Below are 25,244 nucleotides of genomic sequence, written 5' to 3' on the forward strand. Positions count from 1 at the left end.
CCCCAAAGGTAATCACAGCATCAACAAAAATAAATAAATGGGACCTGATCAAATTTAAAAGCTTCTGCACAGCCAAAGAAACTGTCACAAGAGCAAACAGAGAACCTACAGAATGGGAGAAAATTTTCACAAGCTACACATCCGATAAAGGGCTGGTAACTAGAATCTATTTAGAACTCAGGAAAATCAGTAAGAAAAAAAATCAAACAACCCTATCAAAAAGTGGGCAAAGGATATGAACAGAAACTTTCCAAAAGAAGACAAAATAATGACCAACAAACATATAAAAACATACTCAACATTTCTGATCATCAGGGAAATGCAAATCAAAACCACAATGAGATATCACTTATCTCCAGTGAGAATGGCCTTTATTAACAAGTCCCAAAACAATAAATGTTGGTGTGGATGTGGAGAGTTAAGAACACTCCTACATTGCTGGTAGGACTGCAAACTAGTTCAACCTCTGTGGAAAGCAATATGGAGATAACTTAAAGCAATACAAGTGGATCTACCATTTGATCCAGCAATCCCATTACTGGGCATCCACCCAAAAGAACAAAAGACACTCTATAAAAAAGACACCTACATGCGAATGTTTATAGCAGCAGAATTGCAAAGCTGTGGAAACAATCCAAGTGCCCATCAATTCATGAGTGGATTCATAAAACCTCCACCAGCAAAAAGATAACAACTTACTGAAGGCTCAGATGATCGTTAGCATTTTTGAGCAAGTATTTTTAAATTAAGGTATGTACATTGTTTTTTTTAGACATAATGCTATTTCATACTCAATAGACTATAGTATAATATAAAACATAACTTTTAAATGTATTGGGAAACCTAAAAATTCATGTGACTTGTTTTATGTGCTATTCACTTTATTGCAGCAGTGGTCTGAAACTGAACTTGCAATATCTCCAATGTATGACTGTAAGTGTTTTTAAGATACATATTTTGTTGAAAAAAGAAAACCAAACAGCGCATATTTCTCTAAAAAAAAGAGAACATAAAATGCATACATGCTCATGTATTTGCTTGTGCATGAAGAGAATATCTCTGGAAGATAAAGAAGAAACTGGTGACCTTGATTTCCTCCTAGGAGGGTAACTGGGTGCCTGGAAACCAGTGTAGGAAGGAGAAATGTTTGTGTGCACTCTTGTGCCTTGCAAATTTTGTACCTAGTGAACATATCATCTATTCAAAACATAAGCACAATTAAAAAATTTTAAATGCTTCAAAAAAGAAAAGAAGAGAAAGACAAGTTTTCAGTGATAGAGAGCAATGTAAGGGAGTGGCCACTTTATGTCTCCCGGAGGTGGAAAAGCTCAGAGACCTAAATGAAGTGAGGGAGGAAAGCACACAGTGCTCTCTGCTCCTGAGGTGAGTTAAAAGCCCTTAAGGCAGGAGTGGGCTTGATTTATCTCAGGCACAGTAAGAAAAACAGCATGGGAAGAGAGAGGGAGGTGAGGTGGGCGGAGAGGGTGCAGAAAACTTCGAGGCCCTGTGGGCCACGGTGAGAGTTTAGATTTTCTTCTGAGCGAAATGGGAAATCACTGGAGCTTTGGGTGGCAGAGGTGTAGTCTGACAAGGATTAAAATTTCGTCCTGTAATAAAAGAGAAGAGTTCATCTGAGCTGCTGTGTTGAGAACAGTCTGTGCAGTGACAAGAGTGGAAGCAGCGAGAACAGGTGGTATGGGAAAGAGACAGTGGTGTGCGGGGCCAGCACGAGTAGCAGGAAGGCGGTGCGAGTGGTTGGATTCTGGACATTTTTGTAGGTAAAGCCAACAGGACTTGCTGATGGATTGGATGTAGCTTTTCAGAGAGAGAAGTAAGGATGATGCCAAGGTTTTTGATCTAAACAACTGGGTAAATGATGGTATCAGTTACCACCCTGGGGTAGGGACAGCAGGTTAGGGGTGCAGAAATCAAGAGTGAGATTTCAATTACTGCATTTCAGGTGCTGTGCTTGGTTCTGGGGCTACATGGATGAATAAGACACAGTCCCTGTGTGGAAGGGTTCCCAAGCTGGTTTGGAGATAGAGGTATGATAGGAGCTGCTGCTGAGATATGGGCAAAATACTGCAGGGCACAGGGATAAAGGATGGATTCTGTTTGGGGAGTTAGGGAAAGGGTTGATATCTGAGTCAGTCTGAGTAATGATACATATAATTGGACCTCTGTGTCCATGGTTCTGCATGATGGATTCAACCAACTTCAGATTAAAAATATTTTTAAAAAACCACCACCAACAAAAAAATAACAATACAACAATAAAAAGCAATACAAATAAAAGTACAGTATAATAGCTATTTATATACCATTTACATTGGATTAGGCATTATAAGTAATGTAGAGATGATTTAAAGTATATGGGAGGATGTGCATAGGTTATATGCAAATACTGTGCCATTTTATATAAGGGAGTTGAGTATTCTTGCATTTTGGTATCTGTGGGTGGTCCTGGGACCAACCCCCTGTGGATACCAAGGAATGACTGTACTAGAAGTTTCCAAAGTGTAGTCCTTGTAGTCTCTGCATCAGAATCATCTGGGTATTACTAAAAGGCAGATTCCCAAGTACCACCTCAGACTCAATGAATCTGAGTCTCTGGAGGCGAAGCTTGGGAATCTGGACTCTAACATATGCTCCCTGGGGATTCTGGTGTCCTTTAAAGCGTGAGAATAAAAGCCCCATTCCAGACAAGTGACAAGGATCAACTGCTCTCACTTCCCAGCCATGGATAAACTCTTGCGGGATTGGCTTCTGCCCATTAGGAATCATGGAAGCAGAAGAAGTAAGTTGGAGTGGTCATAGAGTTCAACAACATTTACTTGCAGTGGTTAAGATATTACGATAGGGCTTTCATTTATTTCTACCCTTAATACATTCAAACACTGCAAATCCTTACATTAATCCTCACAACAAATCTTTAAGGAAGGTACTAAAACCTTCATTTCATAGATGAGGAAACCGAGCCTCAGAGAGTCTAAATATCTTGCCTAATATCACACAGCTATAATAATAAGAGGCAGTGCCATGATTTAAACTTAAATCTGTCTGACTCTAGATACTGAGATTTAAACCACCTCTTTATACTGCACCTCCACTTCGTATTCATTCATTCAACAAATATTGGGTGCCCACATTATCCTAGGCATCAGAATTGATACGGTGCACAAAAGAGTAAAATATATACATTCCCTGCCTTCATAGAGTTTATAAAATTATAAAAATTTTATAAGTTTTATAGTAGGAAAGACAGGTTTTTAACAGATGGTCACCTAAACATTTAATTACAAACTGTGGCAAGTATTGTGAAAGAAAAGGATAGGGTACTCTGAAAAGTATTTGACAGAGGATCTAGTCTAATCTTGGAGGCGAGGAGGGAGTCAGAGTTGGGAAACGCTTTCCTGAGGAACTGATGCTTTAACTGAGGTTCAAAGGCAGAGGGCAAAGGGATGGGCAGGGGCATCAAGAACCCTGAGGAGGCAGAAAACTTGGCCTTTTCAGAGAACCAACAGATGTCCTGGGGAAGGCAGAGCTTAGTAGGTAGGAGGGAGAGGCAGAAGGTGAAGCTGAAGGCATCAGCAGAGGGTCACATGCGGGGCTTTGAAGCCTCTTAGAGTTTTGCCTTTAACTTAAGAGTATCTGGAGGCCATTAAAGAGTTTTCTTCAGGGGTGCAACATGGACTGGATTTTCGTTTTGAAATCTCTGGCTGCATTGGTGGAGGAAGATCTGAGGGGAAACTAGAGTGGAGGTTGAGAGAACAGACAGGCTCCAGGAGAGAGATGTTGGTGCCTAAGACTAAGGTTATGGTGGTGGAGCTAATGAGGAAAGAACATATTAGAGATCTTGTTAGGAGATTAAATTGTCAGGACTTGAGGATGGACTGGATAGAGGTGGAATGAGGGAGATCAGGTGCCATGGTGCATGAGGTTCTGCTTTGGGGCGATGAGGGTGCTGTTGTCTGAGATGGAAGACACTGGGGAGGGACTTTGGCAGGTGTCATGGGCAGAATAATGCCCTCAACTCCCAGAGATGTCTGTGTCCTAATTCTGGGACCTGTGAATATGCTACCTTCTTACATGGCAAAAGGGACTCTGCATGTATGATTAAAGTAAGGATCTGAGCTGAGGAGATTTTCCTGGGTTATCCAGTGGGCCAATGGAATGGATTCCAATGGAATCACAAGGGTCCTTATACAAGGGATGCAAGAGAATCTGAGCAGGAAGAGACTGGAAGTGCCACTCTGCTGGCTTTGAACTTGGAGGAAGGGGCCATGGGCCCATGAATGCTTCTGGTAAAAAAAGATAGGGAAATGATTCTGCCCTGGAACCTCCAAAAGGAGCACAGCTCTGGCCAACACCTTGATTTTTGACCCAGTGAAAACCCATTTTGGACTTACGACCTCCAGAAGTGTCACTGTAGGAGAATAAATTTGTGTTGTTTTAAGCCACTCCATGTGTGGTAATTGGTTATAGCAGCAACGGTAAACTATGATCTCTGGGGCAGCGGCCCTATCTTTCCCTGCTCCTATCTTTCCACCCACAGTTGTCAGTTGTCCTAATTCTTTCCCTGAACTCCCAGTCCTGGAGTTTATACTGATCTCATGCCTGAAGCTTTTTGTTTGTTTCCATGTGAGCTCGCACAGGACTGTGGAGATTACACTGCTCAAGCCTCATTTCAGTGACGGTTCACAAAGCCTGGGAAGTGGGGAGGGATGACAAGGGCAGCTTGCCCAAGGTCATCAGTGATCTGGTAGCATTTCTGGGACCAGAATTCAAAGTTCTGGACTCCTGAGCCAAAGCTTTCTCTCTACCTTCCACAGGGCAGGTTCAGACCGCCCCCCCCCCCAATCTTTCTAGAATAGTCCAGATGTCTACACCGTTTTTGGCTCCTGACATGTCTGACTCCACTGGCTGACCCTGTCTTTTCCGTCTTAGAAGTCTCCCTGACTACTCTCACCTGCCCAGGCCACCAATGAGCCCAAGAGCGTGCTGACTACGCTGTCACATTGTGTGCTGCATTTGGTTGCCATGGTTCCCTTGCTTGGTTGATTTGTTTGTTGGTATCACATGGCTACAAATGCCAGATGCCAAGAATAAGTCTCCTAAGTTATTTAACCTAATAAGACCTCTTACTTCAATGGACAGTGTGGAGTATTTATTCAGCCTCCCATCCTGCTTCTTTAGAATTAAGACAAAACAAAAAGATGTTTTCATAAATGCAAACCAAATACCTTCATGCATGTGGGCAAACACGTAGCTAACTGTTTTTTGAGTGTTCTTTAGCTCCTCCAATAGCCTGATGTCCTGAGATCTCTCCCAGCCTCTCCTCAGTGCCCAAAGCTGGATTGGAGAAAGGAATGCTCTACCCCAGGGCCTGTGAAAGGCAGAGCAGCATGTACCCAATTCTGTGCAGTTGTGGAATCGGAAAGAACTGCAGGAGGTCAGCTAATCCAGTCCCTGGCTCTTAGGTGAATAACGCATTACATAACATAAGGCAGTGCATTGTTGCAGCTATTTTAAAACGCCTTTGGGGACAAACATTTCAGAGTCTTCCTTGAAAAGACGCAGAGACTCAAAACTAGCCATTTTAAAGCCCAAGACAGGATTCCTGAATATGTGCCAGTCTCCCAGTCTCCCAACCTGTCCACACGTCTACAAACCTTGTTGGACAGTCATCTTCAGACCCCCAGCCCTGCAGCCTTAGCCTAGTCTTCACCACAATGACAGTAACTTATGACAATAGCTCATGCTGCAGCACTGAGGCCCAGGACTTACTGAGGCGTCAGCGAGAATCATACTCCGCCCAGATGGAGTAGGTACAAACGACACAGGACTAGGCTGGGAAATGGGAGAAGTCACTTTAGCTATTGGTAGTGTTCAAATCCGGATCTTCTCAATCAGAATCTAAGGCCTGTCCTTCACACCAGTCTTGCTTCCTTGTATCAACTACCATAGGGATGCAAAGATGAGTGAGATTCCCCCCCCAGGGGGTCATAAGCAAGCAACTTTGGGAGTTCAAGAAGGGGCTGTATTAAAATGGATGTTGAAATGCCTTGGTTCACATAAAACAAATATATCCTGAGATACACAGAGGTTGACAGAAAGGTAATGTTTAAGGTGCAAAGGGCTTCAACATAAATGAGAGGCTTTTCTTATCAACTATCATGGTCTACTTCTAATTAATAAGGTTAAATCAGGAAGTCACTACATGATCATCTGAAAGGACTTTGATCACAGCACTCTCCTCTTCAAAAACTATCAATGCCTCCCTATTGCTTAAATGTCTCCAGGATGACATTGGTCCTTTCTATCTCTTATGGCACTCAGCACAATGTCTTACACAGCAAAGCCATTGAAATTTTGTTAACTTGGCAAAAGCCACAAAAGGCACAGTTCTAAATACCTGCCCAATTTCTCTTTTTCCAGGGCTAATGAATATGTTTCTTAGCTCATTTTCCCTTTACCCATCTATAGTGTAATTAAAGTTCTTAAGTATCCATTGTACATGCTAAGCTTGGAGCTGAAGCTATGAAAATGAATACACTGCAATAGCAGACAGATCTTTCAACTTCCTGCCCACAGTGATAATTCCAAAAGCTTTGAATCCAAAAGCTTTGAATCCCAACACTTCTTGCTGCTTCTGAGTCTGGTTCCATCAGTAATCCTCTTTCAGATGTCTTTATCCTCTCCTTTTTTTTTATTGGATTCTTCCCTTAAACATTTTAAGTCTCTCCTTTTTTATAAAACGCCAAAATATTCTTAAATCCCTCATTCCCCTTCAGAGCTACCCTGTCTCTCCTCCCTTTTATTTATTTATTTTTTCTAAACATTTAGTTTAATGAGAAAGCCATTAGTAGAAAACTGGGTTTTAGAGCAATGAAAAGAAAGGAAGGGTTCAGTTTTGCATTAAAGAAGCATTACATTTTATTTTTCTCAGTTGTTTCTATGTTGAAGAATCAGTAAGTTTTATCATTATCTTCCTTGTTGGAAAAACCAAATTATCTGAAGCAACAAAAGTTGATTCTTACTGGTTTATGTGACAAACATACAGCCAGGTCCAAGGAAGACTTTCCTATGGCTTTTAAGAATTAAGAGTAATCCTCCCCCCTGCCCATCTTACTGCCATTTCTCCATTCCTTCATCTCTCAAGTTTTCTTATTTTCAGCCCAGTTTAACATAGTATTAATAATGTTAATTGGCCTTGATGAGGTAATGCACTCAGCTTTCTTGCTCAAGAAAAAGCCAAGGTTCAGGAAAGAGTTATCTTCTGCTTCAATTTCCTTCAAGTTCCTTCTGCTTCAATTTCCTCACCTTCCGCTGACTCCTTAACACTCTGACCTCTGATCTTGCCCTACTATTCCATAACAAAAGACCATCTGTTGGTCCTTCTATTACTAGCTGTTGGTAGCCTTTGAGCCTTTGCTTCCAGATGCCACGTTCCTAGCTTTCCCCTGGCTTCTCTGAACAGACTTTCTTAAACTCCTTGGTGGACTTTTTGTCCTTGGCCAATCCCTTGGACCTTGCTGCTCCTTCAAGCTCTCTCTGCAGCCTTCTCTTCTCATCACACACTCCTTGGGTGAGCTCACACCCTCTTGAAGTTTCATTTACCATCTTTTTCTGATGTCTCCCAGATATTTCTATCTAGCTCAGATCTCTCTTCTGAGGCCCAAACTTCTATACTTATCTGCTCATTTGACACCTTGAGGCAGATTTTCACAGACACTTCAAACTTGAAATCTGAACTCATCATCTTTTCTCATAAACTTTCTCCTTTTCCTATATTTTCTTACTCACTGAATGGCACAATATCCACTCTGCGGTTCAAATGAGAAACCTTAACGTCAATCCTAATTCCTCTCTCTTCCTCATTATCTGCATCCTATCAGTCACCAAGTTTAATTGACTTTAGCTCCTAAGTATTTTTGAACTCCATCTAATTTTTCCCATCTCAGCTTCCCTGCTGGTTTCTTACCCAGATTGACACAACAGCCCCATAACTAGTTTCTCTGGCTCTGGACTTGTCTTTCTCCAATCCATTCTCCACATTTGGACAGGATGATCTTCCTAAAGCACAAATCTGGGTCTGTCTTTCTCCTGCTTAAATCCCATCAGTGACTCCCTATTTTTCTCAAGATAAACCTTGACATGGCTCCCTGCTCTGGCCTGTGTCCCCATCTAGCTGCATCTCTTGTTAATGCCTTCCCCAAGGTTTGTTCTCCAGCTGTGCCGATCCAGTCACGGTTCCCCAGATACCTCTAAACCTTTACACAAACTGCTTCCTTGGCCTAAAATGCATCTCCCTCCCCACGTCCCACCTCCCTACTTGGCTTTCCAAGTTCCTATTCTTTTTTCAGCTATCAACTTAGAAAGACTTTCCTGACCACTAGGCTGGACATAGGTCTCTTCTGTCCAGTTATAGAGCCCTCATCATAGTTCTTCCTTAAATCTGCACTGTCATTGCTTGCCTTCCTGTTGGTCATCCCTAATAGCTGGTTGGCTCCTGCAAGTCAGGATTCATGTCTTATGATCCTGGAATGTGGTAGGTTCTCAATACATAATTATTAAAAAAACAGAATAAAAGAATATTTAAATGCATATTTATTTAAAATTAAATAAATATATAAATGAGCATATACAAAGAATATATAAATGAGTAAATAAATGTAGATATATAGATATCCAAAATATCATGACATATATGATCTAATAGAGGTATAATTGATAACAACAGCAATAATAACAATAATATAGCTGACTTTTATTGAGTGCTTATTATGTGTTAGCATTAGTATATAATAAGTACTTTATGCTTATTAACTCAATTGATCTTTACAGTATTTCTAGAAGGTAGGGATTAGTTCAAGGTGCTGGGAGTGTACAGAAGAGGGAAGAGTTAATTCTGCTGGTAGGGAGAGGGGAGTTATTAGAGCTTCAGAGAGGAAGTGGCCTCTGGGTGGGTAGTAGTGAAGGCCGTGGTGATGGGCAGAGGTTGGAACTCTCTGGGGGAAAAGAGAGGGAGAGACGTGGGGGAGAAGACCTGGTGGGAAGACTGAGAAGGAATGGTAAGAGGTCTAAGAAAAACGGGAAGTGGCACTAGGAAAACCAGGAAGAGAGAGAGAACCAAGAAGGGAGAGTGTTAAATGTCGTAGTGATGTCAAGTGGTAAAAGAAACTATGGGATCTGGCATCTCAGGGGTCTTGGGTGCTCTTTGGTGACAGGGATTCCAGTGGACTCACTCATGTTGAAGCAGATTAGGGAAGGAACGTAGGAGAAGAAATGTAGAGAATGACACAGAATCCTCGTACAGAACGTTGGCAGAGAAGGAAAGGAGAGAAAAGGAAAAGGCAGGCAGGGTCAAGGGGAGATTTTTTTTTTTCTTTTTCTGGACAGGAGTTAACCTGAACGTGTTTTTGTTTTGTCGTTGATTTTTGACCGAAGAGGAGACCGCAGTTGAAGAAAGATTGAAGGCAAAGGGAGATCAAAAAAGGCAAGAAAGACTGGGAAGAATAAGAGAGGCGGAAGGATGAGTCTGGGGAAGAGGGCAGGTGTTCACCTGGTTGGTGGGAGGGTGGGTGAATCACTGACAAAGGGACACAACAGGAGGAATTCTCCTGTGATGGCCTCTACCATCCCTGTGAAATTTGGCATCATAATTAAGATCCTAAATCCCAGTCACTCAGGCCTTCAATAAAAGAAGAGTGAGGAAAAAAGAAGAGTTTTTCTTTAAAAGTCATAGCTATTGTATATACATGATACTGAATAAACAGGAGACTAGATAGGAAAGACAGATGTAGAAGAATCAGCCATACCTAGTAGCTCCTTTGAATGAATCTAGGGAGCCAGATGGAAGCAAACAATTCATGCAGTTAAGGTACATCTGTGCTCAGTAAATTAGACCATAGGCTCCACAAAAGCAGGATACGAGTCTGTCATGTCCACTGTTACATCCCCAGCACCTAATTCAATGCCTAGCCCATAGCAGGTACTCAATTAATAGTTTGTTAGATGAATGAATAAAAATTCAAACATGTAAGAGTTTTTGTTTAGCTACTTTCAGCAAAGTAAAAAACAGAGACTGCCTCATGGGCATGTGACCTGTGCCATTTCACAGGGCCCCATGCTCAGGAGGGCCCCTGCTTGGTTTAACACTTTGCAGTCATTGTTTTGAAATTCTCAATAATACGAACAAGAGGCACCCAGTTTTCATTTTGCACTGGCCCCCACATATTAGGTAGTGAGTAATTAATAAAAACAATACCATACATATCTATAAAATGTCACTAAGTGGATATTTTAGATACATATGAATATCAAAGTGTCCATAGAAATTTATCTTATTAAAAATATATTTAAGGCTTACCTGAAATACTGGATCGTGGTTTTTCTTTCTTAAAATATGCTTCATACTCTCTGTAGACAATTTTCTTAAAGGAAGTTGCAAAAGCATTCAAACTGGAAATAAAATCAAAAAATTAATTTGAAAGGTATATTTGACATCTATTTCCCACACTACAAAAAAGTAGGTCTCTCATATTTTTAGACTTCCGGTAGAATGCCAGTATTTTTATTATATTTCAGAAACCCAAAGTTTTATAAATATGATCAATAATTGAAGCTATCAAAATAATCATTGATCTCTTCAGGAATATTCTATTGTGCTAACTATTCTTTCACAAGTTAGGCTGCCCTATTACTGTTTCTCAGGATCAATTTCCTAAAAGGAACCCAAGATTATAGTGTGAACCCAAACTTTTGGTTTAGATTTTAATTGAGTAAAAATATGATAGACTTCTTCATGAATAAATGTGTGAGCTGTTTTTTAACTGATCAGTCAAATGTAGTTTTAATTTATGGGGGAACATTGTAAACAAGTATCGACATGGTGGACTTTATTTCTAGCTGAGGGGACAGAGATAAATGGGGTAAAAAGAGAAGCTAATGGGGTAAAAGCTTTGGGATTCATATTAGAAAAAAAAAAAAAAACCAAGTGAAAAAACTGACTTGGAAAGATTAAGTACTTGTCGAAGGAGATACAGTTGATAAATGGGGGAACCAAGATTCAACAAGGTAAAACCACTGCCTTCATGGTAAGGAAATCCAGAGACAGCAGGCAGCAGGACGAGTGGTGGGAGAGCTTTCTGCTCTCTTTCTTCTGTGCCTCTAAAGATTCAAAGATCCTTTGAATCAAGGATCATTCCTATCCTTGATTCAAAGACAAGGGTAAAAGGGAAGAGAATTGGGGGAAAGTATCCTACCAATATCTAAATCAGTTGACCACACTGGCTGTTCTGCTTCCTAATGCAGAGAGTGTGGCCCAGTCATAATCAGGGCATATCAGAGTGGTAGATCACCCACATTTGCCATGACTTCTCTGTAGCACAGTGGCTGTGGCCACAGGCTGTGGATTCAGCATCTGGGTTTGAATCCTGTATCTATTATTACCTGCATAACTTTGAAAAGTTTACATAGTCCATTTATGGCTCAGTTTCTATGACTGTAAGATAGAAATCATAGTAAAATCTCCCTCACTGAATTGTTGTGAGTATTAAATAAGTTAATACGTACAAAGGGTTTAGAGCTGGCACATTATAAATACTCAATACATGTTAGCTAGTAATATTACTTTCAAAATGTAATAGAAGTTGGTCTTTAGCCTCCAGGTTTTCCCAGCGAGCAAAAAAAAAAAAAAACCCTATAATTCTAGTAATGTTCATAAGGTAATAGGTGGGATACAAGAACTGTGTTAATATTTGTGGGCAGAATTAAAGGAGGCATGAGTTAGTACTTTTAGAATGGCTACATATTAAAGGCAGGGACTCTCAGTCACTGGAAGCATTCAAGCAGAAATTAGACTACTACTTAGGAAGAGTATTGGTGCTAAGGGTATGGGAAAAAGTAGGAGGTTAAAACATGAAAGTTGAAAATGAATCAAATGACTTCTTAGAGTTCTTAGTACCCAAGAATCCTAGGATTCTACATGATAGTGTCCCTGATGGTAAATTCCATTTTAATCTACTTTTTAAAATTATAATACAAAAGTAATTTTCCTCTCCTGCTCCAGATCTTTAAGGAAAGATGTTAAATAAAATCTTTACTAAGAAAAAACAATCTGTTATGTGGAGTAATTTTAATAGAGTTATGTTTCCTAATATGTTTTACTGTGTATATTGTATATTCATACTGAGGTATGTGTATTTGACCTAAACAATTCCCATTGGAAAATAATATATCTGAATAGAAAATTAAAGATGATATGAATTCAAACAATATGCATGAGAAAGTTTCCATTTATGAGCACTATTTAAAGAATTTTTTCATAAAAACAAAATTATACAAAGCTAGAACCCTAGAGGGAATATATATATATTTATATTTTAAATCTGTTCATATATACATGTGAATGATTGAACAAGTTTCCTTAAGGAAATTTTCAAAAGCATTTACCCTAGACCTGGAGCAAGAATAATAGATATATTTTACCTTCAAAAGGCATTGTCCTGCTAATATTAAAGGAAATAAGTGGACAGATCTCTGCTTTGTGCTAAAATACACTTTGGCAAAGTATGGAGTTGTCTATGTTGATATCCCTCTAGTGAGTATCATTGAGCTCTAGGGGCAGCATAAGTTAGAACAAGTTCTTAGTTTAAGCAGCCAGATATACACAGATCAGATTTTTCATATGACAGTACTACAGAGAAATGACATGATTTGAAGTTCAACAATATTGAAAGCGTCCCTGGGCTATCTTTCTATGGTTTTGACTCAATAACTAATATTGGAGGAGTGACCCTTCCTAGAATCTTGGAAAGTCAGCCACAGAATGAGGGGACCTGTTAACCAGTCGTGGCTCCCTGTGGATTCACCATGTAAGTCAGACCTTTGTCCTCTGTGGTTCTGCCTCCAGCATTCTGCACGTCATTGTCAGTGTTAACCACAGAAGAGAGAAAAACTCCCAAGCATGAAGATAGCATGCTAAGGAAAGTCAGCAACCAAGTTCATGTTCTTTCCATGAGCAGGCAAGATTAATGTTGGAAAGACTGTTATTTTCCTTGAGGTTTTAGTTTATGACAGTTCCCTAAGAACGTGGGAGTGACCTAGATTATGACCTTCAAATACAATATTTAAAATGATTAATTTTGAAAAGGAGGTATTTCTTATTATTATAAAATCGACATGGTACGTAATGTCCTCCAAAATAACCCAGTTACAATGAAAATTTTTAAAAAGGTTAATGTCATTCACTGAAAGGTCTCAAAATATTACATTATTTCTTGGCAGATCACTTGTTTTTGTAATTATAAAAGAGGAACACATCTTTCACAATCACTTAAACTGTGATGTTAAGTTAAAAAAAAATGAGTCACACAAGGAGGAGGTTTACCACTGAAAATATAAAAATATAATTAACTGGAAAAATGGGCTCTATAATTTGGTTAATTTCTGGGATGTCTTATTTTTAAACTTTCAATTAGAAAAAAATAGTTTGCAACTCAAAAATAGAGTTTTGTATGACTTAGACCTTATCTTAGTTACATATGCCTTTTAATAGAACTTACCACAATAGCCAGCGCAAACCATATATAAACCATCCCAGGAAGAGATGAAGAGTGAGAAAAAATGAAGAGTCACATTCAATAGCATAAGTAAGTCAAGTATGGAGCAGAAAAAAAGATGAAAGTACAAAAGCGTTATACTTCCATGAACTGATGATATTTTGAAAGTCATTTGTAAGAAAGCAACAAAATTATATGGCAATAGTTATTCAGTTATCTGCTTCTAATAAAGCACAACAAAAATATATGGCAATAGTTATTCAGTTATCTGCTTCTAATAAAGCACAATAAAATTATATGGCAATAGTTATTCAGTTATCTCCTTGTAATAAAGCACAATAAAGCACGTCTTTAATTGTAGAAGGTAAAACTATGTGGACAATGAATAAATAATATGTAACTAGAAGGTCCATAAAAATACTAGACTACTAAAAGTCTGGATGAGGAGTTTGCAGGAAGGGCTGACAAGGGAGTTTAGTGCCTGGTACTTTTGAATCAATCAATATATTAAACCAACAATCAAGAGTACTAACAAAACTGCATTGAAAACAAACTCTTGAAAAGAAAGTGCCCAACAATCAAATTGAATGTTTTCTATATACCTCAGGATAATAAACTATATCACTGGAGGCAAAATTAGCATCCACCAAGTTTACATCATTCATTATACTCTCCTATTAGTTGCATTTAATTAACTGAAATGAAAAGAAAAAAAAATGCACAAAATTGCAAAGGGATTGTTCTCTAGGAGAAATAGCTTATCCTCTTTAGAGAAGCCCACCCGGACACCACACCTGAGGTACCTTAGGTTTGTGGGCTCAGGGCGGTAGCTCCAGCGGACGTGCTCAGCGGCCACGTAGAACTGCCTCAGCTGCGCTGCCTCGGCCCCTGGGCTCCCCCAGCCTGCCCAGCTGGGGCCCAGGACCAGCAGGGCCCACAGGGGTGGGCAGCCTGCGAACATGGTCCTTTTCCTGCTGCTGTGGCTACCACGGCCCCAGGACCTGGGCAGGGCTGGCCGGGCGCTGCCTGTCTGCGCGGGACGGCTGCAGTGAGCTCCCGGGGCTGCGGGTGGCAGCGTCCTCCTCCCCGCGGCTCCTGCAGACTCGGCGGCCGCCGCTCTCCCCCTCCCTGCTTCCCGGGGCTTTTCCGGGTAGGGGCTTGGTGAGGTCACTGTTCCCGTGAGATATTAGGGAGAGTAGCTGGATTAGTGACTGTTTTACTACAGGTGAAGACAGGGCAGAGATCAGAGGCTCTAACAGGTGGGGACAATGCCCAGGTGAGCCACCAGATAAACCTGCGTTCTTCCATTTGCACTGGCCGACACCCCTGGAGCAGTAGCCCCTAACCGCCCACCGTAAAGCCCGCCTGGGTCAAAGTGCACACTTGCCAAACTCTGCGCACTCCCAGCGCAGTGCATCCCGATGCCCTTAGCCAGACGGCTCTCCCGATCTGCGGAGCAGGGAATCGTGTCCCGCCACTGGGCACGGAAACACTGTATTTGGTGGCGAAGAAGCAAGGGACTCGCACAAGAGCAGGCCTACTGCTCTGACGCACTTTCCTGGCTTTTACCAGGGCACACTTCGGTCTTGGTAAGAGCCTGTCACCAGCTACACAGCAGCATAGCAGAGGGCTTAAAAGAGCTTGACTGAGAAAATCAGACATATGGATTTCAGTTCCACTTGCTAGCTGTTGTCTTGGGCAAGTTACTCTACCTCTGGAGTCAGTTTTGACAGCGGCAAAATAGGCATGATAATAGTTTTTCCTGATAGGTCTGTCGTGAGGATAATAGGATACTGTAACCGTATGATTCCCAGCACTTAGAGAGCACCCAGCACATATTCCTCACTATGATTATATTTTCCTGCCTCCAGGGCCTCTTATATTTCTTGGAGGAGCCGGCCAGTTTTACACTGTCTTAAGTCTTACTCCACTGTTGATAGAGGATCTGAGAATTACATTATCTGAAGCACCACTGTGACTTGTCCCGGGTTCCCTGCATCTGCATGTCTCCTAGCTTCTTCTTCCAATGCTTTCTGCATTGGATACACTCCGTAGATTGTAATCTGGCACCTCACATGAGGTCTCCACTACCACTACCAGACTCATCAACAGCCTCTCCGTGCACCCCCCACCCCCCAATCTTCTGTCTCTGTTCCTTTGCTGATATGATTCTACCAATTTAGAATGCTCATCCTCTTCCTCTTCGGTTGGCCATTCTTTTACATTCCAGAGTTTTACCTATCTCCATGATTCTGGGCTCAAATGGACATTTCCATTTTATGATCTCTTACAATGCTATTCAAATTATATGTATTCATGTTGATTATTATTTATTATTCTGTGTGCGTGTCTATTATCTCCCTAACTAGAACATAAGCTATTCCAGAGCAGGAACAGTGCCTCATACGTCTGTATTTACAGTACCAGTGGTTCCCACAGTTGGTAGATGATCAGCATTCCCTGGGGAGCTTTCACAAAATTCAGATTCTGACTCGGGAGACAAGGTTGGGAACCGCTGTCCTAGAATACCTAGCCTAGTGAGTGACATATCATGAGCATCGGAGATGCCATCGGCAGTGTGATCAGAGAAACTTTTGAAAAGCAGTGTTCCTAAACCCCAAGGCTACTACCAAAATTCTTGCAAAATTATTCTAAGCTTTAGTTAGGCTGCTTTATCATTTTTATTTGCACGTTTGTGTGTCTAGTCTATATGACATATTCTGTGCATTACATTTCACAGGGACAAGATAACTATATTTTGGTGCCCCTCTAATTTTTGGACCAGTTTCTGGCAAGCACTGTGTAACTTTCAGTAACCTATTTTTTAAACATGAGATTTAAAGAACATGTAAAACATATCTGTTCTTCTCTGTAGAACATGAAAGTGATGAAGGGTTTTTTTGCTTCTCTGAGTTTTCTCTTGGGGTGGGGGTTGTGTAACGTGTATTTGCAGACCGATTGAAGGGTTGAGCTGTAATTGGGACAAGTGTGATTGTGTATTACATTGATGGTAAACAACATGATGTATACAGACCTTATTAAATAAAACATCAAATAGAGGAACATGGCATTTGGGGAGAATCCTTTTAATTATACATATGAAAATTAGTCTTTGTGTCCTTTGAGGGGGAGTGACAGGTGACAGGAAGATCTACAGTGACAAGTGGCCTCCTGTCTTGACTCTTGTCTTCTGAAGCCTCTGCTGCCATTCAGAGGCCTTTCTGGAAGCCTCAAAAACAGCAACCATTGGAAACCCCAGAAGATTCTACAGGAATTCCCTCAAATTAGAGATGTCACCTGTCTTCCAACAACGTAAAGAAAGCCTTCTTTCAACACAAAAATAAAGAGGTATTTTTATTTCTCCAGGGTCCAGTCTTCTTGTGAGTCAGATGCTCCAGTCTCTTTGGGAACTGGTATTTCAAGTGACAGCCACGTCAGAACCCACAGGCCACTGTGGAAACATCTGCTCCTGGCTCCTGTGGCTTGCGTTGGAGGAAGAGGAGAGGTGGAGCAGGAAGGGGTGGTGGGTGGAGAGTTTGGGACTGTGGGACAACCCTTCTGCTCTGGTCCAGAGCTAATCTAAGGAAATTCCATGTCCTTTATTCACAAGTATTTATTGAAAACTGTAGCAAATGCACTACAGATAAGTCAAGTCTAGCAGGAAGCTTGATGTTCACAAACAAGATTCTGTGGAGGTTGTCGAATGAGGTGACCAGGAGAAGGTGGGATCTCTGAAAATGAGACAAGAGAAATTTAAATAATTATCTTTTCCTTTAAAAAATTGGAGAAAGAAATTTCTCATCCTATCTATCCTCTAAAGTTCAATATAATCTTCTCTTTCTAGATTCCAGATATTCTGCCATCCAGGCTACTTTTTGCAGGAAACTGCACTACTCCCTGAGTTTTTTGGGAGAGAGATAGTATCAGATTATTTTTGTTTCCCCAGTAGGTAGCACAGGGGATTGACTCCATAAAAGTTTGTAAAATTTTTCTAGCAGTCCTGACTCCTTCTCAGGCAAGGCCACATTGTCAATAGCACCGAGCAGCCAATAATGGGAGTGTCACACATTCTGAGCTAAGTTAAGTCTTGCTAGAACATTTCTGTCCTGGAGGAAATGAGAATCCTTACATGAACTCTCTGTTTATTGTCACCTCATTCTATTGTCACTTCTCTATTGTCATACCTGTCTTTCATTAACACAATTTCCTTCATGGCCTGAAAATTTAATACATGCTGAAAATTTAATACATTATTCTATAAAGAAAAGTCAAGCTCTACATTCTTCCTTCTTCCTCTACTGAGCTATTTCCTTCAAAACGTTGTCATAGGTAACTTACCCTAAGGACTTGGGTCAAATGCAGCATTCGTAAAAACTCCGTACGTTCCCAGGTGGCTAAAGAATAGAAATACAAGGATGACCTGCCACATAGTGGTCAGTCCTCAACAACACAGTCCAGCACATAGTATCTCCAGAAACCATGGATTCCCACCCCACCACTTGGATTCTGCTTTAAAAAGGAAAGAAAAATAAATACCAAAAGAAATATTTGAAATCTCACTTAACATCTCTGGGTAATTTGCATTGTATTTTATACCCACATAAGTTATGGTTGTTGCTTTATGTACTGAATACCTGCTCTACCCTCTAAGGGGCTGTGGCTTCTTCTTGGTGAGAAGAAATAATTTCAAAATTCTCAGCCTTGATACTTGATAAGCGAGCAGTAGTTTTCCAAGGGGGCAGTATGCCCCCTAGAGGCACTTTTAAAAATTTCTGTAACGGGCAGGTGTCCCAGGTGCTGGATGTCCAAATAGGCTTAGGACACAAAAGAATTGTCCCACACCCCACATCCTTTGGAATGTTCGCTCAATATTCATATATTCATATAGGTTAAAAATCTCTGGGCCTGGAAGTCAACTGCTTTATGTATAAAGTGGGTTTTGCATCTTTTAAAATGCAATTACCATATGAATGGAGGGAAGATTATAATAGGTTTTACAATTCTTTATCAGAGTCGTTCATCATATTGAAAAATCAGGTTGGTGTTGGCAACACTTAAGATGCTCTCTGGGTCTCTAATACAATATTGTCCCATCAGCCTGCTGCATGGCTATTGCCTGCATAGCGATTCTACTGGAAGGTAAAAGCTTCTCATGACCTCATCTCTTCTGCTAGTGTAGCACCTAGGCTCTAGGATTTTGTTTTTATTATAAATCACTTTCCCTTTTATTTCTACTTTATATTATAACTAGGGAATTTGTTGATTTTTAAAACATTATGTATGTATGTATGTTAGGATATGTATGTATGTATGTTATGTATGTATGTTGGGATATATTATGTGTATATTTTACTTCAGAATAGAAAAGAGGATATTGCAAAAGACTTATAAAAAGGAGGCGGGCATTGTGCATGATCATTCAGACATAGAGTGAATTAGAAAGTCAAACAAAATTTATTCATTGATAAAACATGTTTATCTTACCTTTGAGAGTTCAACGGGCATTTCCCATCTTCTGACAAAAAGCAAGAAAATATGAATAATTAATTTAAAAGAAAAAAACAAGGTAAAGGAGAGGGTCATTAATGATAGAAATTATTGGTAGAAGTCAGCAGACTGAGTTTCAGATAGGCTCATTATAAGAGGTGTATTGGGAACAATCTCTCCCTGAAAGGTAGGACCTGTTTTAGGCTAAATTAAACATTTGAAAATATTTATCTCCAGAGTTGTCTTATTTTCTTCCTCCTCCATTTCAGTTAAGAAAAAAAAACATCCCTGGTCCCCACTTTCAGCCTCTTGGAGATTTTACGTCTATATCTGTATCTATATGTCTGTCTGTCTGTCTATCTATCTGATTGTTTCGTTGTTGTTCAGAATCTTGCAGTGCAGTTCTTTGGTCCCCGAGGGCTTCTGTTGCTGTGTCCTGTGTCATGCTCCCTGAGGTGTCAGGTGGACAGACTAATGGCACAAACAACTGCACACCAATACAACAGTGGATGTTTTTCCTCTAAGGGAACATATGTGATCAGGCATCTCCTATCTTAATCCAAACAAAAGACTCTGATAGTTGAATCTTCTGACATGGCTCTAGCATTTCCATCTTCTTTGGCCATAGAATACTGGGAAGTCTGAAATCAAATTGGGACAAGCCCAGGAAAAATGCCTTCTTGCTGACAAATGAATTTATTTATTACTGAAGATATTAGAGGATGGGTGCCTGCCAGTCCTTTTCCATTGTTCTGAGGGTTCCCCGGAAATACATCAAAACCAAAGAAAGAACTTGGGGGGAAAAGAAGGAATAGTGTGATTCCTACTCAATTATGGAGATCAGGGTCTATATTTTAGGAGCTCTTGCCTCTATCTTTTGGGTTTGGTTGAGCAAGAACAAATTTTGCATGGAGGGATAAGTTGTGGCTCTTGGTTTATCTCTTTGGTCTTTTTGAGCAGAATATTGTCTTAAAGCAGTCTATTGTCTTAGTTACCCATTCACAGGAGAGTATATGAGGGAGCTTTGGGAAGACGGCCTCCATGCAATGGTAGCTTTGTGAATGGAGAGAGAAAGGGTAGGGAACAAGTGGTTCTGCCCCTCAACTCAATGAGCACTCTGTCAAATGTTTAACCATAGCCGCTTTCAGTTACCTGGATTTGAGCATTAATGGCCCCTCTGATGTCCCCAGTTGTTTTTTTTGTGAGGAGTGATGGAGAGCCCCTGAGCTCATACGCAAAGCTTTATGAACTTATGGCTAAGTGTCTGGAGCAGATTGAGGAAAGATATTTTAAATATTAAGAGACAGGCTGTTCCCTTCTTTTATTCCTAGGCCAAAATTCTTTTTCTGATGAACAGTCTAAGGAACACAGTTTCTTTTATAGAGAGTCTTCATCCATTTGATGACTTCCCTGCTTAAATCCTGCATCAATTCAAGTTTTCAGGAGAAAATGCTGATCTCTTAGCTTATCGCACCTGGTCACCAATACAGTGGCAGCTCCTTACACCCCCAGCTTCATCTCCTGCCTCCTCCATGAACCCCTTTCGATTCAGATGCACGGAACTGCTGACCATACCATATGCCCAGCGATTTCACCCTTTCGTGTCTTTCCACATGCCATTTTGTTTTTCTGTTGGAACTCTCATTCTTCAAAGCTAGGTTTGAACAAGACTTTCTGACCTACCAGTCTGGTTTTGGCACCTCGATTCATGTTCCAGTAATATCCAGGTTGTATCTATTTCTTAACACACGTGTGACACTTCAGTCTTAGCATTGATTTAACTTGTTTATCTCCCCTACTGTATTATACCTTCCTTAATATCAGGGGCCACCATTATGGTCCCACTGACTAATAAAGTTAATTGATAAATGGCTGTTGCTTGAAGGAATGAGTAAGGGAAAGAAGCAGAACACTTTTCTAATTAGTTTGGTGATAACTTAGGGTATTTAGACCAGAGGCCCTCAGATGCCAAACTATAAACTGGCCTTATCAGAATTTTAGGAGAGGGCTTTTAAAAAAGTCAGATTTCCAGGCCACCCCCACGTCTCCCTGTAGGAGGATATATATATATATATATTTTATAAAGTTTCCCAAGTGATTCTGATGGGCAGTCAGTTCTCATGATCACTTACCTTGACCTTGTTTTCTTTTAACGCGAATGTTTTCCCACATGAACTACTGACGCTGTGGTTTCACTGCCCCACCCTGAATCGCATGAAAAAAGAAAGCAAGGGGCAGACTCTTTCCTATTTACCTTTTTGTCTGAAACGCTTTCTTAGCAGAGCCAGGAGTGTCCCACCCATTACCAGACCCGTTGCAGAAGCCACTGCGCCACCGAAGTAAGCCAGGGCCTCCTGGATAGTCAACGGCCCTGCTGCAAAACAAACACACGCGTAAGACATGAGAAATGCGCCGTGCAAAAGAGGAGTCTTTCTCTCCCAGGAAAGTAGCAAGAACTCTGAGGTGTGAGATTCAGTAGAATTATCAAAGGTCCTGGCAATGCTGAAAAGCCAGTGTGAAAGATCTGGACGTCACAAATCCACTGCAACAGAACGGGAAGCAGGGCCTGCTTTTATTCCTGAGGCTTAAACCAACTGTAATCTCCAAAGGAATCCGGGTAAGGACCCAATACAAGGAATTAGATTGTAGACACAAGAAGCTTACACATAGAAGTTTGGGCAAATAAAACAAACCGTGGGTAATGTTTTTTGGCGAGCAAAACTTCAGTTATGCCACAAAAAGTAGTCATAACAAGCTGACAGAAAAAAAAAAATGAAGAAGAAAAGAGGTGGATGAAATACACCTCACAAACAGATGGAGCTTAATTAAGGAAGATCTCTGGGTTTTTTTACAGGTAGGTGGTAAACAAAGGTTTTCTGAAATAATAAATTAAGAATCTGTGTAAAATAACTCCTAGTTTATAACACTTGGAAACTTCAAGATATGTTAAACAGAGATTAGAGGAAGTGAGAGAGTTAATTTCACAAATCTGAGCACCGAAAAGGAGTGGTGATTAGCTACACAGAATCACTGAATTTAATTCCCATCACTGTGTAAGGCAAGAAGATTCTGCCTGATTCATTATGAAACATTTATCAAGTGCAGGGGAAACCCAATGAGAGAAAGCAAGACCACTGTGAGAAATACAGAGAAGAAACACAGATTTTGTTATTTTCCTTATTGAAGTGACACATCCTAAACCATACGAAAAATGCACCTTGGCAGGTTGGCGTGGTGGTTGACCAGTGGCCATTCTCTCGGCAAGCTGTTCTCACTGAGCCGTTAAGTGACTGACCCTCTGGACAATGGAAGGTACAGGTTGATCCATAGCTGAAATCACCCCAGAGGTTGGAGCAGTTCATCATTACTGGCTTATTAACGTGCAGTTCTGAGCATTTGACAGCTGCAAATGCAGGAGAAACAAACATTTAGAATGAAGGTAAAATAAATTATGGTTTCATTTGTAACCTGACTGGCATTGCCAGTAGATAAGGCAGAATCTAAAAGCCCAGTGGATATGAGCCACTTCCAATATTCACACCAGACCTTCCAATATCACATGTACTAAAATACCCGCTCAAAGAATGATAGCCAAAGAACTAGGATGGACAGAGTAGCATCTAATAAACACCTACTAATGGATTGATCAGTCTTGCCTCCCAAAATACTCTGAACAAAATTTTGCTTCTCGAAAATACTATTGTTCTAAATGTTATTACACTACATTTGTGATCAACTGGCGTATCAGCATGCGTTTGTTAAAATACTTATAAGTGTTCAGCATATCTGGACACTAGAAGTTTGAAAGAAGTTGAGACTATCATCCTCTTTAAAGTATTTGTCAGGGAACTTCAGGTCATTGTCTATAATTTATGGACAGGAAACTAAAGCTCAGGAAATTGAATTTAATACAAATAAATGTCATTGACCAATAGTGACATTTGCAAAGCATGTTCTATGCTTTGTGGGGGATACACAGAAGAAAGAGACATAGGACTCAATGCTTCATGTATACAGTGATAGCTCTTCAGGGGGCTTATTGTGGCTTAACTTTTTCATTAGGTTCCAATTATTCTGAAAATGATGGAATTTTTTATACTGTCTCATAATTATTAGAATTACAATTGGCATTTAGAAATTCATATAGCTGGTTTCATGCTTGGCATGTTTATTGTTCTAACACATTTTGGACATCTGCAAATGTGTCCTCCCTTTAGGTCTTTGAGTACCAGAGCATTGTGACCAGCTTGTGACAGGAGGAAGGGCAGAGGTGATCTGCCTGCTGCACGCTACTTCTGATCGGGATTGGTGTGGATTCCAGGGAGGAGCTCACACTTGCAGTGGTTGTTGTGGGTGGGAGGGACGTCAACAGGCAGGTACAATGGCTAGCTTGAGTCCCTGCAAGAAACCAGGGTCAGCACCGCCTGCTCCTTTTCCCATTACCTCTGCATGCTGGAGTTACTGCTGTCCATTGTCCTGAAGGTCTGCATCTGACAGTGCTGTCTCCCACGAGCCTGAAGCCAGCTTTGCACCCAAAATAACAGGTGGTGTTCAAACCAAAGGTCCCCAGATGATGCCTACAGGACATGGTTCCCTGCCCAGGAGGGACGAGGACTGGGCATTGAACCTCCAGAGTAGGAACCGATGCCACACCTGTCGTGAGAAAATGTCTCAATTTAGAGAGCTCCCAATTAAAAGGAGCACGCCAGAGTCAAGGTTGACGTGGAATAACTGCCTTTCACTCCTTTCATAGCAAGGGAAGCTCTAGTGATGTCTATAATATTTAAGGAAGTTGAGAAAAACTATTAATCTCAGGTATAAAAAAAACAGATGAGGAAAATTATTTGAAATGTCCTTGAAGAGATGATTCTCCTGGCCAGAAGAAACTGGGGGGTCAGTGTTACTGATATTAAAAAAAGAAGAAGAAGAGCTGGTGCAGAAGTATAAGAAATTCAGTAGAAAGCCAAATATATATGGGCCAATTGCCTGCCCACCCCTGCTTTATTGGGAGGTGGCATTGTTCTCTGACCCAACGTCAACATGAAAGGTGAAGGTGAATGATGCCACTGGCTTTGTCCTTAACTGCCACGTGGTAGGAAGATGATGACTGATCTCTCTGCATCTCAATTCCTTGATTTGAAAAGTTGGACCAGTGACTCCACCCTTTTACTCTGTCTTGGCAATAAAGTGATGGAAACCATTCAATCAGCTCATCGAAGCTCTTTAAGAGGCCAAAAATATGAAACAAAATTTCTGCTAAGATCAATATATCTTTTGTTCATTAACATGAAAAAGTCCTGTCACTCTTTAGAAATTTTTTAATCCATAGGCTGTGTTTGCTAGACCCAAATAAAGAGTACAATATGTACCTGTCACATACAAGAACTATAAAAGTATTTGTTATTATTGTGGAAAAAATTTCCAAAAGCAGAACCTTCCCAGCAAGAATATAGTATTACCGTTGCAGGTTGGTGGAGGTGCTGACCATCTTCCAGAAGTTGTGCATTCCACATTGTTGTACCCCTCCAGCTTAAAGTCCTTGTTACAAGAGAAGTGGCAGGTGGAGCCAACATTGAATTTTCCAAGAGTGTCAGAGCAATCCAAGCTGCCCTGCTCTGGGGCAAAGAGTTCTGGGCACTTGATGGCTGGAATATCAAATGAAGAGTGTCACAGTCTCCAAATTTATTCAGAAGTTCTGTGTTGTGCAAATTTCATTCATTTATATATTCACAAATATTAATTGAGCACCTACTATATTCCAGGTGTTTTGCTAAAAAGTGGCATTTCACAGCATATGAGACAGGTTCTTTACAGCAGAGGGCAGTGGGAGGGATGGTGAGCTTGCAGAGAGGAGTATAAATAGAAGTCACAAAGGTAAAAAAAAGTCCAGGACTTAAGCAGCCACCCTCAAGAAGTCACAATATCATCCTACTTTCCCTATACCCTCTGCTTCAGTGAGCCTCCCGCAGCCCCACTATCTTATCTGAATGGGTGCAGTCCAGGGTTTCACTTCCTCCTGCCTGACACTACTTCCTCTTAGATATCCTGCCATCTCCTCAAATTCAACACATCTAAAACTACAATGATCCCCTTCTGTCTCAAACTATTTCCTCCATTTGAATCTCTAGGCTGGTTTTTTGTTTTGTTTTGTTTTGTTTTTTTGAGACAGAGTCTCACTCTGTTGCCCAGGCT

The 25,244-nt window shown here is 40.7% G+C and overlaps 2 protein-coding genes across 6 annotated transcripts in view; both read right to left on the reverse strand.

Moving 5' to 3' along the window:
* Positions 1-14,688, reverse strand: part of F5 (coagulation factor V) — a 66,848-nt gene extending 52,160 nt beyond the window's left edge. The window contains exons 1-2 of the mRNA XM_076000368.1: positions 14,369-14,688; positions 10,373-10,464 (exon numbers count right to left, since the gene is read on the reverse strand). Coding sequence (XP_075856483.1) covers positions 10,373-10,464; positions 14,369-14,526 — 250 coding nt within the window. The 5' untranslated portion in view covers positions 14,527-14,688. The remainder of the gene's footprint in view (positions 1-10,372; positions 10,465-14,368) is intronic.
* Positions 14,689-16,635: 1,947 nt separating this feature from the next.
* SELP (selectin P) overlaps positions 16,636-25,244 on the reverse strand; it is a 37,012-nt gene continuing 28,403 nt past the window's right edge. For 3 of the 5 annotated variants that reach the window (XM_076000371.1, XM_076000370.1, XM_012783899.3), the window contains 7 exons: positions 24,512-24,697; positions 23,496-23,705; positions 22,270-22,455; positions 21,307-21,426; positions 19,050-19,080; positions 17,904-17,959; positions 16,636-17,296 (listed from right to left, as the gene is read on the reverse strand). In XM_076000371.1, coding sequence (XP_075856486.1) covers positions 17,905-17,959; positions 19,050-19,080; positions 21,307-21,426; positions 22,270-22,455; positions 23,496-23,705; positions 24,512-24,697 — 788 coding nt within the window. In that variant the 3' untranslated portion in view covers positions 16,636-17,296; position 17,904. The remainder of the gene's footprint in view (positions 17,297-17,903; positions 17,960-19,049; positions 19,081-21,306; positions 21,427-22,269; positions 22,456-23,495; positions 23,706-24,511; positions 24,698-25,244) is intronic. The other 2 variants (XM_012783900.3, XM_076000369.1) reach the window with 1 other exon arrangement.

The sequence above is a fragment of the Microcebus murinus genome, chromosome 2 (assembly GCF_040939455.1).
Source record: "Microcebus murinus isolate Inina chromosome 2, M.murinus_Inina_mat1.0, whole genome shotgun sequence".
NCBI lineage: Eukaryota > Metazoa > Chordata > Mammalia > Primates > Cheirogaleidae > Microcebus > Microcebus murinus.